The sequence below is a fragment of the Chaetodon trifascialis genome, chromosome 22, assembly GCF_039877785.1.
Source record: "Chaetodon trifascialis isolate fChaTrf1 chromosome 22, fChaTrf1.hap1, whole genome shotgun sequence".
In the NCBI taxonomy this organism is placed as follows: domain Eukaryota; kingdom Metazoa; phylum Chordata; class Actinopteri; order Chaetodontiformes; family Chaetodontidae; genus Chaetodon; species Chaetodon trifascialis.
The window spans coordinates 13,778,756-13,795,030 of NC_092077.1; the positions used below are offsets into that span (position 1 = coordinate 13,778,756).

General features: G+C 40.7%; 1 protein-coding gene across 1 annotated transcript; it reads right to left on the minus strand.

Moving 5' to 3' along the window:
- Nucleotides 1-556: 556 nt before the first annotated feature.
- slc6a1l (solute carrier family 6 member 1, like) lies at nucleotides 557-16,059 on the minus strand. The gene is made up of 15 exons (XM_070992214.1): nucleotides 15,794-16,059; nucleotides 12,924-13,332; nucleotides 10,151-10,282; nucleotides 9,425-9,525; nucleotides 7,964-8,073; nucleotides 7,697-7,829; nucleotides 5,565-5,699; nucleotides 5,377-5,480; nucleotides 5,167-5,291; nucleotides 4,765-4,877; nucleotides 3,882-4,013; nucleotides 3,413-3,515; nucleotides 3,030-3,130; nucleotides 1,963-2,130; nucleotides 557-1,519 (listed from the first exon to the last, which is right to left on the minus strand). The coding sequence occupies exons 2-15, from the start codon at nucleotides 13,162-13,164 to the stop codon at nucleotides 1,424-1,426; spliced, it is 1,794 nt and encodes a 597-aa protein (XP_070848315.1). The 5' UTR covers nucleotides 13,165-13,332; nucleotides 15,794-16,059; the 3' UTR covers nucleotides 557-1,423.
- Between the last annotated feature and the right edge of the window lie 216 nt (nucleotides 16,060-16,275).

Genomic DNA, 16,275 nt, shown 5'->3' on the forward strand with positions numbered 1-16,275 from the left:
TCCCAGTGCTGACGCTGATGCATTATGTCACATCATTTTTCACACTATTTCAGTTATGCATTGTACTTTCAGTAATTAAAATGCATTTTCTGGTCTCATGGAATTAAATGTGTCACATAAACCAAACACAGATTTGAATAACACTTTATATTAAGATGCATATATTCACCGTCAACTCGTTGCTTACTATCATGCGTAGTGGCTTTTTTTTTAGTCATAAAAAGCATTCATTATTACCTTATTCTGCATGAGCAAATTCTACAGCTACTTGTCCATTACCTAAGAGTTTTTCTTCAATAACCTCCTATTTACTATAATATCAAACCTAGCCATAATCATTAATAACCCTAAACTCCAGAATAAGCATTATTAAGTGCTTTACAATGAAGAGCCAATATGCTACTTGTATGCATGCTCATAGGCAACACTTTAATGGTGAATAACTTTAATGTAAATTTGTATTAAGTGCCCTGAAATACTCAAATTTTTTGGGAGATACCAAACACTACGCCACTACATCCTGCAAGACACTGATGGAGAAAGGAGTAACTAGATACAGCTTATCTTATTTTTATTGACATTAAAAACTGAAGTAAAATCAATGCAAATCCTTCATACATCCCATTTAACACAGTCCCCAAACTGACAAAACAGAGCGTTTTATCGTTGTCATAATCCACAGTATGAAACAACTCTTTAAAAAAAAACTCACAGCACACTTAATATGGTGACACGTTCTATATACAGTTTTCTAATATTTTAGTCAAACAAGCTGCCCTGAAGGCGAACATTTGAGATTATACAACATCATTTAAAACGTCTTAAAGAAGTGTTAATTGAGAAACTGCCTACAGTCAATAGTCTGTACAACTTTCGCCACATTAACATGTTGTAGGTCCAGATCAGCAAAGACAAGAAATAAAACTATACAGCCTCCATATTGATCGCTGGACAAAAATATCACAGTAGGTTGGTCGGTTCTTATATTTGATGCGTTATAGTTTTACGCTTACAGTCAAGTTTTACCAGATTTTAATGTCTCTGTAGAACAACATTCATGACATTTGTGGCTTTTAAACAAAGACAGTGATTTTGTTGAGTAGTAGAGAAAATGTACAAGTAGGATGACGTACATTAATGGTATATATGTGGTATATGTACACAGGTTCAGTGCTGATCTATAGCATTCAATTTGTGGTCACTTTTTTTATTGCAAAAGGAATTTTTTTTGCCCTCTAAAAGCCTCATCTTCTTCCTCCTTTTGCCTGATTTTTCAGCACAATTTAAGATGGAGGAGAGCATCGTCGTAACGTACTGTACAAGACTCCATCTGTCCAATAGTCACATTTCAGTGTTGACTGCATTACGTCGAGGCAGACAGGGAAAAATGGCAGTCAGATTATTTCGACCTGAACAATCCTGGCTAGACAGGAGCTTCGCCCACGCTCCCTGTGTGTGTAAATTCTTCATGCCCCGATGGCTTTTTATCCTCCCGGGCGGTTGTCATCTCCCGCCAACGCTGGTCATGTAAAGAGAGTTACATCAGCCTCAGAGTAGTATTAAATGCTTAACAGTTATTCTTAAAGGTGAGTCCAGACGAGGAAAGCTACATGAAAAATGAACAGATGAATAACATGAAAAGTAAACAAAATGTGCTTTTTTGCTGGAATTTACATGCCTTTAACAACAAAATAACTGTAACATGCTGTTCTCACTGAACTCACAGTACCTTCCTATCTACAACCAGGGTCATGATAATGACTTTCAGCCAAACTCATTTTTTCTTTTCCCTGCTGAATGACTGCAATCTAAATAACTCCTGCCCTCCTGCACTGTATCTCTCAGCTATCGCCCGTTTCCCTCCTTGCACCATTTCCACATAGCAACATCCTTCCCATTTAACACTGCAGGGAATACACATTAAAAACAGAGACAACACTGAGTCATGGATGAGGTTTGTACCTGTTTGATGCTGCCCTTGGTGGTACAGAACATGTAGATGATGTAGCCCGGGATCAGTATCATGGAAGACAAAGCCATGAACCAGCCAATCACTTGACCCCACAACGGGTACACGTACTTCCCCAAGGTCAGAGGGGTCATCTCAATGGCACTGAAGGTAAACACCCCCTAAAATATACAATTATGTCATTTAGCCATGTAACCTTTGGCCAGTTAACCAATAACAGGCTCCAGAATCTGATCAGCAAGCACTTATATGGTGATTTGAAAGACATCTTGGTTAAAATTATGTTTTTTAGACGTCTATGTTATGTAAAACTGAACCAAAATGTGTCTCACACTCAAATATAGTTCAGCTCAACAGTTACTGTAACATTGATGTCTAAACAGCCATGCTAATGGCAGCTAGCGGCTAACAGTAAGATGCTGAGACACAGTGGTGCTTCAAGCTGAATGCTAACTAGCATGCTAACATGCTTATGATAACAATGCTAACATGCAGACATTTTAGCTGATATAAAGTTTACTATGTCCCCCAAGTGTGTTTGCATGTTGACAGCTAACATTCGCTAGTTAGCAATCAGTAGTCTTTCATGTATTTCCATTAAAACCACACTGGACATTTTAATAGCTGTCAAGACATTTCAATCCAGACCAAAATGATGAACCGATAAGAAACATTTACTCTTCAGCCAAGTTTAGCTCGGTTTAATCTATATGTCTAAAGGTCTTTTAACCTGCAAATCATCAAATCAGTGCTCACAGAGAGTAAGCTGCGCTGATTCATTTTGGCAGAATAGCCTTAATTTCCCATTTACAGTGTATAGCTTCCTTTATCACTACAGTAGTGAAGATAAAGACATTGCCATGATTTCCCAGAGGGCCCGAAGTGCACATCACCACAGAGGAAACCAATTCTGCAATGTCATCAATTCTCTACCTATCGGCACTTGCTACAGCTTGATGGGTTCATAGATCTCAGTGAGGGAGGAGGAAGCGCATGTTAGAGTTCGACTTCAGAAAAGGGCACATTATGGGGCTTAAATCGATAGCTATTCCCTGCCTACCAGGCAGATCAGCGGAGTGAAGAACATCCAGCAGAGCTTCCACCAGCCGCAGGGCCGATAGCCGATCATGTCCTCAATGTTCTTATAAAACCTTTCAGCTCCTGTGGCATAAAGACAGGAGGACAAAGAAGAAGTGTGTGTGTGTTAATATGGAGATAATGACTACGAGAACAAATCCTTATGGGGTGAAAGAGAGGCAAAGCTGATTGGACAGAGAGTCTAATCGCAGAAAGTGGAGCAGATAAATGTAATTTCCTGTTGGACAGCGACAGTGTGTATAAGAAATCGACATGCTCGATTCATTACAGTCCTTTCTGTCCAGGTTGTCTCAACTTATTTCAGCTGCATGTGATTGCATGGACGGCATGAAACAGATTTCCTACCATAAAGCCAGGATATGGAAATGGTTTCGAAGAAGACAAGGAAGAGAAGGCACATCCCGCTGGCGGAGTAGTAATCAAACAGCTTGAACACGTACAGACCACCCTGGGAGATTTCAGCACACACAGTCACACATACAGTATCTGCTTTAGAGGCTGAATATCACATCCCTGTCTTTATCAAATAAAATATGCATGATGAATGTACACCGCAGGTTGTTGTGAGATCATTTTGTCATTATGTATAATGCAGGAGGGGGCTTTATTCCCTGGTGTTGGAAAAAAAGTGCAAATATTCACTTGTGTCTGGGTACTGGGCTTTAAGACAACCAGCTGTTATGTCTTAGTTATATGTGCAGACATCCTGCAGCACAATTCAAACCTGAACTTAACAGATCCTCTAATATTTTTTAGAGCGCAGACTCAGCATGGACTGAGGGCACTGAATATGCAGAGATGAACACAGCTATACCTGTGTGATGTTGGAGAAGCCGATGACGAAGGAGACGAGGCAGACGATGAGGATGAACACCTTCTTCCTCTTCCTCAGCAGCAGGGGGTATTCATCCATCAGAGCTGTGATGAAGCCCTCCACTGTGCAGAACTAATACATGACATTGTTAAGAGACCTGGGTCAGAAAGGACTGTCCACACCTGGTGCCTACATTAGCCACAGTGCACTGACAGGTCAGTCAGGTATTCAGGTGTGATATGCTAGTAGCGACTAATGTAGCCTTGTGCTGCTAGCCATGAGCAATCCAATTCAATTAAAGCATTGTTTTAGGTAATACTGACTGTAAATAAAAATTAATGAGTAGTGTCTTCAGGTGTTCATTTCAGGCTGAATGCAGCCCCAACAACCTTCATCAGTCATTCACAAATTCACTCGCTGCATCACATGCTAGCCTTATTGTATCCTAGTGATTGTATGCAGTTTAGTGCCAGTACAAAATACTTCTATGCAGTATTTACAAAATATTACTGTATATAAGTTGCTACAAGGGTTTTGGTAATTTTTGCATCTCGCATCCACATATTATTACCAATGACAAGCATTCATTCTTTATTTTGAGAATCTCTTCCAACGAAAGAGGACGTGAGTATTTTTTAGAACACAACTGCATTTTGGCCATTATTGTCTCTTAAGCTCTCAATACTAGACACTCCTCTGTGTTACTCAGAAGGCTTTTGGTATTTTCGTGAACAGCACACTGATCTAAATCATTCTTAATGAATAATTTCCTTCATTTATACAGCGGCTTCTGGTGGAGTTTCACAGTAATGAATACCCACTTAGTCAATTAAGACGAATGGACCATCTGTTGAGCAACAGGTAAAGTGTGTGCTGTGTGTACCTGACTGTCCAGGCCCAGCATCATGAGCATGGAGAAGAAGAGGATGGCCCACAGAGAGGACATGGGCAGCTGGGTGACGGCCTGAGGATACGCTAAAAATGCCAGACCTGGCCCTAAACGCCACACAGAGGAGACATCTTATCACATTATACTGAAGCTCACTGAGAGTCATGAGCATGGTCATATTTAAATATCTGAAAAACATTAGAAACAGGACAAAAACAGCATCATATTTGCTTCGTTACCTTGTTTTTCTTTTTGAATTGAATTGAAGTAGTACTTTTACATGAGTAAGGGGTCTGAATACTTCCTTCAAAGTATATTTTATACCTCAGTAGTTTGGGATTTGGAGGATAATTATGTGACATTTTAAGATGCTCTGCTGTCAGCACAGTACTGCACCTGATGCGGCTAATTCCTGCACAGGTTTCTTGGTGATATAGGACATGAATCCTACGATGGAGAAAATGACGAAGCCAGCAAACATGCTGGTGCAGGAGTTGATGCAGCACACGATGATGGAGTCTCTGAAGAGAAAGGAATGAACCGTTAAATTATAAAAAACCTCAGCGATCAGAGAGGATGTGCAAAGCTTTGTCTGCGTGTCCCTACTTGTACACATCGTTGTGGTAAGTGTTGTAGCTGCCCAGCGCGATGAGCGAGCCCAGGCCGAGTCCGTAGGAGAAGAAGATTTGAGTTGCTGCGTCCAGCCACACCTGTCAAGACAGCAGGTACAGTATGTGCCCAAATTCACCCGTTTGTCTATGAACATGTTTTTGTGTGATTGGATGTGTGCAAACCTCAGAGCGGATAAGCTTATTAAAGTCTGGAGTGATGTAGAAGAGGATCCCATCTATGGCTCCGGGCAGAGTGACCCCACGAAAGAACAGGATGAACAACATGAAGTAGGGATAGGTGGCTGAGAAATACACCACCTGAGAGGAAGAGAGGGGGGATAACTTCTTTTTAGGGTTCAAATTAGCATGGATATCTGTTCCGTCTAAGCCGAAAACACACACTTGATTGAGGTATAATTAAAAATGGAAGAAAGTTTGTGTTAAGATGGGACTTTTTTCAAGTTAATCACAATGACAAACAAGCCATTTTTCTTAAATAAATAAAAGTCAAACCCTTGTTTCCACAGTAGACAGAGTGAAAAATGCTACAAGAATATTTCCATGGCTTCTCTTGCCGCAGGACATGGCGAGCAGTTCTGTAGCATAATGATTATGCTTAATTGGTAATGTCCGTCAAGGCCAGGGCCTTGGGGGAATTCATTTTTCTCACACACATTAAAATCCAATTATCCCTAGCCGTGAATGTGTAAATGTGTTTCTGCTCGCATACATCGCTTCGACTTGCTGTAATTTAAAAATCCCAGGCAGTCTGCAGAGTGATTCTTTTTCCTTCTTTTTCTAACTCCTTTCCTATCACCTCCCAATCATCCAGCAGTTTGGATTAAATAAGAACTTTTTGAAACTGTTCCTGAAATGTGGAGAGAAGGATACAATATGCAGAGTGGAATGACTAAATACTAGCTTACTATCTCTATCAAGTAAAAAATAATCATTCATATATATGTTAGGTTTGAGGGATCAGAATCAATCAAAGTCTTCTAATCAGGAGGGCACTTGGGCTTAAATAAAACCAATAAGTCATGGAGAAAATTAGAAAAAAAAGAGCCATCAGGTATTTCAGTGTTTTTGCTCAGCAATGCAAATAAATGATGGGGGAATTGTCGGTATAACATTAGTGTAAATAAATTCTAATAAGCAAATAGCAAAGTAGGAAAATGGGCATTAACGATACCACACAAAGGACTAATTAGCACTCACACCAGAGCAGCAGTGAAATTCTAATAAAGTTTAGAACATTTTAGTAGACAATGGGCTTAAATGTCACCACCACAGGATTTGAAGCTCTTCCCAAAGTCTAACAGACAATAATTTATGCCAGTGCGAATTTTTACGATCAATGTATGAAATCCTTTGTTTCGCACATTCGGGGGCAGATCAATAGCCCGAGCAATGATGAATGATATCCAACAGAGCTATGACTCATGCCAGTGTGCTTTGTGAATAATAAACACGCAGACAATCAAGGAGCATAAATGATCCAGTAACCAATTGCACGTAACTCGTCAAAGCCTGAGATCACTTTTCCAAACAGGAGGGGACACTTAAATGCTAAAATAAGCCAGTTCTTGTGTTTAATGGTCCAATAAACCTCTACTATCTCCTGATCATAGAAACAACAGGACTAGAGTCTGCAGCTATGTTAGTCTCTCTGTTAATACTTCTGCTATCACGTTTCCCATGTTCTTTAACTGGTGCTGATATTGGGTTTTATGTTAAGGTTAGATATCTCTCAGGAAATATTAGAGATTATCGCTGACAGCATCAGGAGCAATTTATTTTACAAACTGCATTTGTTGCACGTCTGCTAGATTCACTTCCTCTTTGTTACGTGCTGAGAGCAAATACATGACATTAAATTCCTCAGACATAAACACACCCCACACCCAAGAGCAGAGTTAGATCAACTACATAAGCACTGTGGTGCTTTGAGCTAAATGCTAACATCAACATGCTAACATGTACACAAGTTACAAGAAAACAAAAAAGCTGGTGATGCCAGAGGAAATGTCAGGCGATGTCATTAGGGTTCATCCTTTGGGCTGCATGAACTGCAAATTTTTAGGGAAATTGGGAAGCATGTTTCTCCGTAATCGGCTCCATCAATGAAGACAGGACTCAGCCAACAACATCAGTTGTAGATCCTGAGCAGCCCCACGTCGTCATGTGTGCGTGATTAAAACTTAAAATATGCAAAAGGGAGAGGAAGCTTCTCAGATAAAGCAGACTGTGTGATGTAGCAGAAGCAGCCAGAGAGAGTACTCTAAGCTCAAAGAGAAGCTTGAGCAGACTCTGACCTTCCCGGTCCACTCCACTCCTTTCCAGATGGAGAAATAGACGAGGACCCAGGCCAGCGCCAGAGTGCCCACTAAGGGCCAGCGTAGCTCTCCTGGCTCCTCCAGACCACTAGACATCTGGTGCATGTTCCGCCTACAGGAAACACACAGACACAGATAAGCACAAACAGCTTCCAGGAATAGCTTCAGCACTTAGACATACTTGTACAGAGCGTCTCGGGCACACATTCACATACTGTAGGACAGGGACATATCTCACTGACTTACTCCCAGAACTCGGTGACGGCGCTCGTCAGGTTGGTGGTGTCTGTCAGACTGTAGTTGGAGAAACATTTCTCTGTGTTCCAGGGGTTATCGCAGCTCTGCCAAGGCAGCTCCTGCATCACAAAAACATGTGCTTGGCGTCAGTAGCACAAAAATATGATGAAATATTTCTCAGTTTTCATTCTATATTCTGCCTCCAAACAATATGGGGGATTAACCAGATGTAGCATTTTAATAAAGAAAATGGAAAAAATTAACTCCCATCATGTGTATCCTTGACTCTCCATAGTACCTAATTTTAATGAGCCAACCATGCTTTTCAGCCTTCACACAAAAACACAGCAATGAACAATATCTAATTTTCATCCCTGATTCTCAAGTCCTCCAAATTCCCACCACGAGAGCCTCAAGCACAGTGCCTGCAATGTCTTTAAATTTCTTCCTCCAGGCTTCTTCAAGCCAGGCAGTCATGCAGAGATGTTCAAAAGCACAGTGAGAAGGGCTGAGACAAAGAAAGAAAGGCATTGCAGAGGTGATAAACAAGACCTGAGTAGCTTTTCTTGGTTTATGTGAGGTGAGGAAGGCATGGCTGACAGTAATCAGCTATAAAAACAGAATTTAGATTACACCGGCTACCATCCCTTTTTAAAATACTAGTAAATAGAATCTGTAATAGCTGATCTTTTGGCCACTCGGGGCCAGCAGAAACCAGCTGAAAACACGAAACTAGACATGTTTCCAGTAACGTATTTTTATGAGCATTTTGATGTATGGCATTTGAAAGGGTTGATGGAAACTAAAAAATTCAAAAAAAACTTCCTCAGTTTTGCAAAATAGCTTCTACAGTTGCTTCAGGTGGTTTTTGCCTTTTTTGAAAAAGAGTTTAGCGCTTAATGGGAGATGGAAACTGTTCAGAATGTGCTCAAACTTAACAAACTCACTACTGATCAGCTTTTTCTGCCTGGAGAGAAGAAGAAGAAGAAGAAGAAGAAGAAGAAGAAGAAGAAGAAGAAGAAGAAGAAGAAGAAGCTGTTCTGTATAGATATATCTATAAAGTAGTCTCTGCTAGCTCTGTTTTAGTCTTCACCTAAATGCTATGCTACATTCACCAGCTAGTTGCTAATTCAGGTTGCTGTTTAATGCTGAGTAGCAGCATAGAGTGAGTTTTCAGAGCTTTTTCACAGCCGCTGCCAGAAACCGAACTGATGAGAGCTGTGAGAGTGAACTAAAACAGTGAAACTACCAGATAACCAAAACAACAAGCTGAAAGACACAAAACGCTCCTGAGACTTAAGGGGAATTGCAGAGCTTGGTGATAATTCAGTGTGGGTTCATCATTACAAATGATAATTTTCACATCACACATCGTCATTTGCCTCATTGCTAACATAGAAGCACCGCTTAGTGTGGCTGCCTGATCAACACAATTAATCCGTCATCAAACTTATTAATTCTATCACATACCGAACCAAAGGAGTTGAATAAGTAGTAGAGCGCCCATGCAATGATGATAATATAGTAGATGTTGAGCCAGAAAGACAGGACCACTGCAGCTATACCAACACCTGAGGAAGGTAGAGGCACAGACATCAGCATTTTACAGAACAATTACTCTACAGGTCAGAAAAACATGCAAGTAAAATGTAAATTAACATGTAAGGGGCAGCAGAGAGAACACCAGAGCAGATGGTAGACAGAGAAAAAAATGTTACACAGTATGTTAGTTGTAATCTTCATCATCCTTATTGTTATTTTTCCATTCCTTGTTGTTTATTTGCCCTTGGCTTTGAGAATCATTTGGCACAGCAGCACACTCGCTATCAGTGTTACCGTCTGTGCTGGCAGAAGATAAAATGTGCTTCACTCGAGCTCTTAGAGCTTGGAGGCAGTGGCATAATTACCACCAACAAGCACTGGCTGCAAAAGAATCTTAAATGAAAAAAGTTGTCTACAAACTATTGTTTCTGTATCTCTCTGGTAGCTTTGTATGCATCTGCATTTGAATATCTGCAACAACTGTGATGGCAAGGACAAGTACGTGTCCTGATGTCAAGTGGAGTAAAAAAAAAAAAAATGCACTGAAAAACAACAGCTCAAGCTGTCAAGGTAGATTTTAAGCTAAGGACTTCCATCTCAAATTCTACAAGTGAATTCAAATGATATAACAACAGATATACATCCATATAGTACCTTTCATCATAGGCATGAGCCTCCACACCCCCAGCCCTCCCACTGAGGTGAACTGTCCCAGAGATGTCTCCAGGAAGAAGAGAGGGATCCCAGCAAACACCAGGGTCATAAAGTACGGGATCAGAAAGGCCCCTGATACATCACCAGAAAGCAGATAAACAAAATAAGCTTTGGTTTCATTTGGTAAGATTATTCAGATAGTAATTAAAAGGAATTTAGCGTTGGAAGTAATCACATAAACTAAAAGACTGCTGAAAGTTTTCAACAGGTTTTATCTACAATACCACAAAATATGTCAGAGTAATACACAAAATGTATTTTAACACACTGATGCTTAACACAGAGATTGACAGCTCATAATATCGTTTAGAAACCCATGTGAAACCTAAATGTTTGATTTGAACAAATTAAGTTTCTTTTCATTCACTTTAGATTAAATTAATTATGGCAGTAACGTTGTGGTCTGAATGGCATATCCCTTTCTTTAATTTGATAAACCATGACTCTTGCCTGAAGATGTGTTTTATTATTAACATTTTATGGAAATGATCCAGGAGACATACATCTTCCAGAAAATATGCATTTGCCCAGAGAGAACGTTTTACAACTGATTAAAAAAAGTTTCCGTAGATGTTGATTTGTTGCTAAGGACTTTATTATTATAAAACATATTCTTAAGGGGCGACCTAAGTCAAATAACTTTTGAAATATGTTCCTATATTAGTTTTAGTGATTAATAAAGCTTGTGAGAAGGGCATATGGGCAGTTGCTAATTCAGATATGTTTGGTGCACTGGAAGGGCTGAAAGGGGGTTTGTGAGACTGGTGAAAGGTTAGCTTTAGTGGGAGTAAATTCAGGAGATTGGCAGGCCGTCTGAGAGCAACGGCAACTGTAGATAATGAGAAAGAGGCCATTGATGTGCTGAAAAAATATCAAACAGAACAAGTTAGGGCAGATATTTATGAATAAGTTTGGAGGATAGATGGAATATTAAGTGGACGGAAAAGTGAAGCCAATGCAGAAGTGGCTTGGACCTGCATTCTTTCTAATGGCCAGCAGGAGGCCACAGCTTGCAAAATGAAGTCTGATGAGAAAATTACCCTACCCTGATTTATTACCTTAGTAAACATTTTTCCTAACGAGTTTATGGTCTCATTCACTAGTGTCATGTCTTCTTCAACAGAGCATGACGTTCATTTTGTAAATTACGGTCTCATTTAGAGTAAAATAGACGCTACCTTGGCGTGGCTACCTTGTAAGTCGCATGTTCTCCACTTCTGAGTCAGATGTAATCAGAGACGTAACAATGCATATCCTCCCCAGCTCCACCCTTTCATACAAATATGGTCAGTTTTGCTTCCAAAAAACCAGCATGGTGACAGCCAAAATGCAAAACTCAAGGTTTCAAAACAAACCAATGGGTGACGTCACAGTGGCTCTGTCCACTATTTATTATACTTTGAGGTTTGGAGGGAGTACAGTGTCTCACTAAAAGGACTAGGAGGGAATCACAGGCTGACTTAGAAAAGCTGCATACAAATAAAGATAGGAAAAGGTTCAACCATGCCCTCCAATGGAGCAATAGACCACCCAATGGATGTTAAAGCCTCCACTTTGAAAATGAGGGAAGGCAATTTGTCAATTGTAAAGGGCACGCTTTCAAGTTAGAAGTTTTATATATATGAGGAAGCATTTCTAACAGAGGCCAGTTAAAAGTTTAGGGTGGGAGAATGATGCTTAGAGATAAGGGGCAGATCCAGGTTTGAGACAGTAGATAATGGAAGTATGGAGACATCAGGCCTTACAGGCAAACTCAAATTGTCGTTCCTGCAGTTTTTTTTCTGCAGCCATCTTTGTTGTAGCCCCTTATAGTGTATCTAGGTCATTGGTAGAGTGAATGATTAGCTCTTACATTAGAAATGCTGGGAGCCCCACACCACTAGGGTAGCGTAACCCTGTATAAGAAAGGAACGTTGGAGCTCCCTGTAACCAATTTGACAGAGGAATCTAAATGTGCAAAGCAAGGCTGGAGATGACGAGTGTAGTGATAGCAAGAGCAATAATGAGTACAGTGCCAACAGTCTCAGCAGGGAGGAAGCGAAACCCAAGGGAGGCACTTTTACAGACTCAGGCAGCACTTAGACATGGAGATATTGTAGGCCAGGTACAGCATGGGCCTGGGGGTATCTGGACTAAGCATGACACAGCCATCATGGAGCAAAGCAACAGCAGTTGGCAGAAGACAGCTGGTTGTAGAGGCAAGAAGGTGACTGCTGCCAAGGTTGGGAAAGCTGTAGAAGATTGTTTGGTTATACTGCTAGTATGCTACTTGGCTTGGCAGGCTAGCTAATTGAAGAGGTTGTTTGGTTCATTTGATGGTTTAATAGGCATGCTAGTTAGCCTGACATATTGTTAGCTTCACGTAACATGGTAGATTGAAGTGTATTTTGTTGCTCGCTAAGGTGAGGTAGCTGAGGAAGATTATTTGGCTGTTGCTTGGTGGATTGAGCATCATGCTGCCAGCGATAGCAGCATGCAGGCTCACTTTACATGATGTTATGTAGCTGATTAGCATGGTGTTAGCTGGTGATACTGTAGACAAAAGTGAATATAGCCTGCTATGCTAGCCTGTTCACTGTGTGGGTACAAGGAAAGAGGGGGGTTGTGTGATGCTAGAACACGCTGTTGAGCCTTCTTGATGCTATATGGGCCTAAATCACTTGAGAAGGTGCCCAGCTGATGACTTTTGGTGCTGTCTCATGGTAGCAATTACCTCCACCATTCTTGCCGCACAGATACGGGAACCTCCAGACGTTTCCGAGGCCAATGGCGTATCCGACACACGACAGCAGGAAATCAAACTTTCCCTTCCAGCTTCCTCTGTCTGGTGGCTCCTCCGTTTGCTTCTTTTCACCTGCAGGGGGCACCACGTGATCCAGTTCCTCAAAGGGAACTGCTTGTTTCACCTCTGTTGGGGAGTTTAAGTCCACTGTACTCTGCCCAGTCTTCCCCATGGTGGAATCACTACAGACCAGTGGGGTCAGGAAGCCACTTGGTCCTCACAGCCTGTAATGGTGACGGATTGATGTCTCTGTTCGTGTCTGGCTGAGTCTCACACACTGAGTTTGGTTCTTGATTTGACAGATTCAGGACAATGTGTAGACACTGAATGTGCAGAAAATCTGGAGATAGAGAGAGAATGCAACAGTTTTGGCAGAGCTGTGATAACAACTGAATACTGAAAGCTTTTTTGTAGTGTTTGGCAGTGTTGTAGTGGAGGAGAACACATCTCAAATTACAATTTAATGACGATGAGGTATTTTTATGATCTTTTACGGGCATTTTATTAACTTGAACAACTACAGTACATAGCTCCCAAAACAAAAGCTAACAGCTACCACATAAATCAATGCGGGGATATGAAACTAGCCTTCCTGCACAAACAATTGACTAGCTACTGACGTTTGTACTGTACTGTACAGACTGACATTTCTGCCCATGAAGAGTGTGATGTGCCTTGATGTTTTCATTGTTGGTCTTGCTTGGTGATTGTGTCTCTACCCTAGCTAGTTAGCATAATGGTAACTGTTACCACAGCTGATAGCTACCAGAGCTAATACAATAGCACAAACATCGTCTTTGGTTGTTGTATTCAGATATTTCCCAAACTATTATAGAACTATTATGCTAGCAAGGCATAATATCTGGATGGCTCATGATGAAGAAAGTGTTGAATACAGTGTTGTAATCATAAAATAAGTGTTTTTCCCCAACCCCTACTGAGAGAAAGGCTGCAACTAATAACATAATAATGTATGTTCATTATTGATTAATCTACTGTTTTTTTTTTTCCTGATTAATTGATTAGCTATTTAGTGTAAGACACGTCCAAAAATAGTAAAAACAATGCTGATCACAACTTCCCGTAGCCCAGGCTGATGTGTTCAAATGTCTTCTTTTGTTCAACCAAAAATCAAATAATACAAAATGGAGAAAAGCCGCAAATCCTGTCGATTAACTAATAAATTGATTGATTAACTTGGAGTATTTTTGCTTCTTCAAATGCAGGTATGACACTAGGATAGTTGGTATGACTGCCCTTTAAAATCGAGTTTTTGCTGAGCAGGTTCTGTGTATTTCTCACAGGTCAAAGTTATAATAAATCAGGAAGGCATAATTACACTCATCGGACTTAAGGTCATCTTTGTGGGTGTGCCAAGTCAAGCCAAAAAATAGCACAGAAAAGGCACCTTTGGCTGATATGAGCAGGCAGGTGGCATCGTCCTTGAGAACGTTGCAGTGTGCTTCTTAATCACTGCTGACACACCCCCTACCTCACCTTTCTTTCCAGTCCACCACAGTGAAGTTCATGGTGAGTCATCACAGTTACCCAAAAGATGGGAAAAGATGAGGAAAAACCTTGACAAAAATACCACATACTACCACATTCCACTGTGCTAATTAGGGGTTCAATGTCTTGCATGGCTCTGCTCACTCTGAGAATAAACAGGCCTCTATAGTAGCTGTAATGTTAATTTAACTGCTGAATTAAATGGTAAATTCATATTAATAAATATTAAGTCATTCTCTGTCTGTTGAATAATCCCTGATCTCACCCCTAGATGACATCACATGGTCAGAAATTCAACTGGGAGGAAGTTGTTCATGATTAGTAAATATTGATTGACCCAGAAATGATCTACATCCCTTCATGGCATCGCTGGAGACTGTTTGCAGATACAATCAACAAAGATGTTCTCTGCTCAACCCTGAAAATTTCAAGGAAATTTCACTGTTTATTTTCACACGCGGAGGAGCTTTGAAACAGCAGGATCATGATGAGCTTATTCTCCTGCGTACTTAATCATCAACATGTTACAGCGATTTGAAAAGCCTGCTGTATTTCATTATCTGTCTGATTCAATGTGCTCACTGTCAAAGAATTCAAATGTACATTTATGTTCAGTAGCTATTTCTAAGGATAAAACGCCTTTGCATGATTTAAAAGATGCATCATTTATGCATACTGGCCTTTGATGTTTATGAAAAGGCGTATTGGAAAGATGTACTTCAGACATGCAATGGACACAGATGATCCTCATTCAAAACACAAGAAAAGTGCAATGTAATGGAAAAACTCAGTCTGAATAGTTTAAAAAAGTGACGTGAGTGAGTGATCATTATCAATCAAACAACGTCTCCCCTGCTGGAAAATGAGTTATGTTCGACACTGTGTAAAAAGCAATCAGCTTCAATATACTTTGAAATTGTTGTCTAGGTGAAGACGGCTATCTGCTTCAAAAGCTTACCAATAATACAAAACACATCAAAGATTCCCTTTGAGGATTTCATCCATTTAGAATCAAAGTAGATTGTGCTGTTTATGACTGTAGAGACTTTTAAGACGCCACTTTTTATTTTGCCTGTCTCTCTTGACAATCACAGCAAAAACTATTAACCAAGAGTTTCATCCAGTTAATGAATCTGAATGGCCTGTGCAAGTCCATTGAACTAAATCTGACTCTGGTATCTTTGTTGTGGACAAACTATTCTGTCACTGAACAATTCAATTTAATAACTTCCTTGATGACAGACAGTTTAAAATTAGAGAAAAAGGAGGAGGGGAAATGAGGTCAGTCCTACCTAAGAGATTTTCCAAGCCCTTCGTCAGGTCATCAGCTTCAGTTCTCGACACCACAAAAGTCCTGGAACTTAACATCCAAAGGAAGAATTAACATCTTTGAGTCAGCTGTGAAAAGCTTCAAGCTGGCTCTCCAGGCCCGAGGGAAGCCACAGTGTATCTGCTGCCTGAAAAGCCGTTTCTGATTTTGCAGCTCTTTCCTGTATGCTGTCTTTTTGGAGGACCTGTGGCTGTTCCTGCAGCTGGTATCGAGTGCTTGATAATAAACTTCGACCTGTGTGTCTGCTTTGATTACTGCTCAGCTCTCACTAGTGGGCCCCGAGGCCATGGGGGATATGTCAATCGCCCAACTCTGGTGGGGAACTCTAGCGGCAGCAGCAGTGTGTGTTTGTGCATTCTGCATATGTGTTTGCTGCGATAGCCGAGGTCGGCTCTTGCCAGCGCTGTTACCATGGTGTTTCCCAATTGAGAAGGGCCGGATCAG

Excerpts from the sequence above, each read along its gene's own strand:
- slc6a1l (XM_070992214.1), bottom strand. The coding sequence starts at position 13,164 with ATGGGGAAGACTGGGCAGAGTACAGTGGACTTAAACTCCCCAACAGAG. Across the intron at positions 5,292-5,376 it reads TACCACAACGATGTGTACAA|AGACTCCATCATCGTGTGCT; the intron begins GTAGGGACACGC and ends CTTTCTCTTCAG. Across the intron at positions 3,516-3,881 it reads GCTTCTCCAACATCACACAG|GGTGGTCTGTACGTGTTCAA; the intron begins GTATAGCTGTGT and ends GAAATCTCCCAG.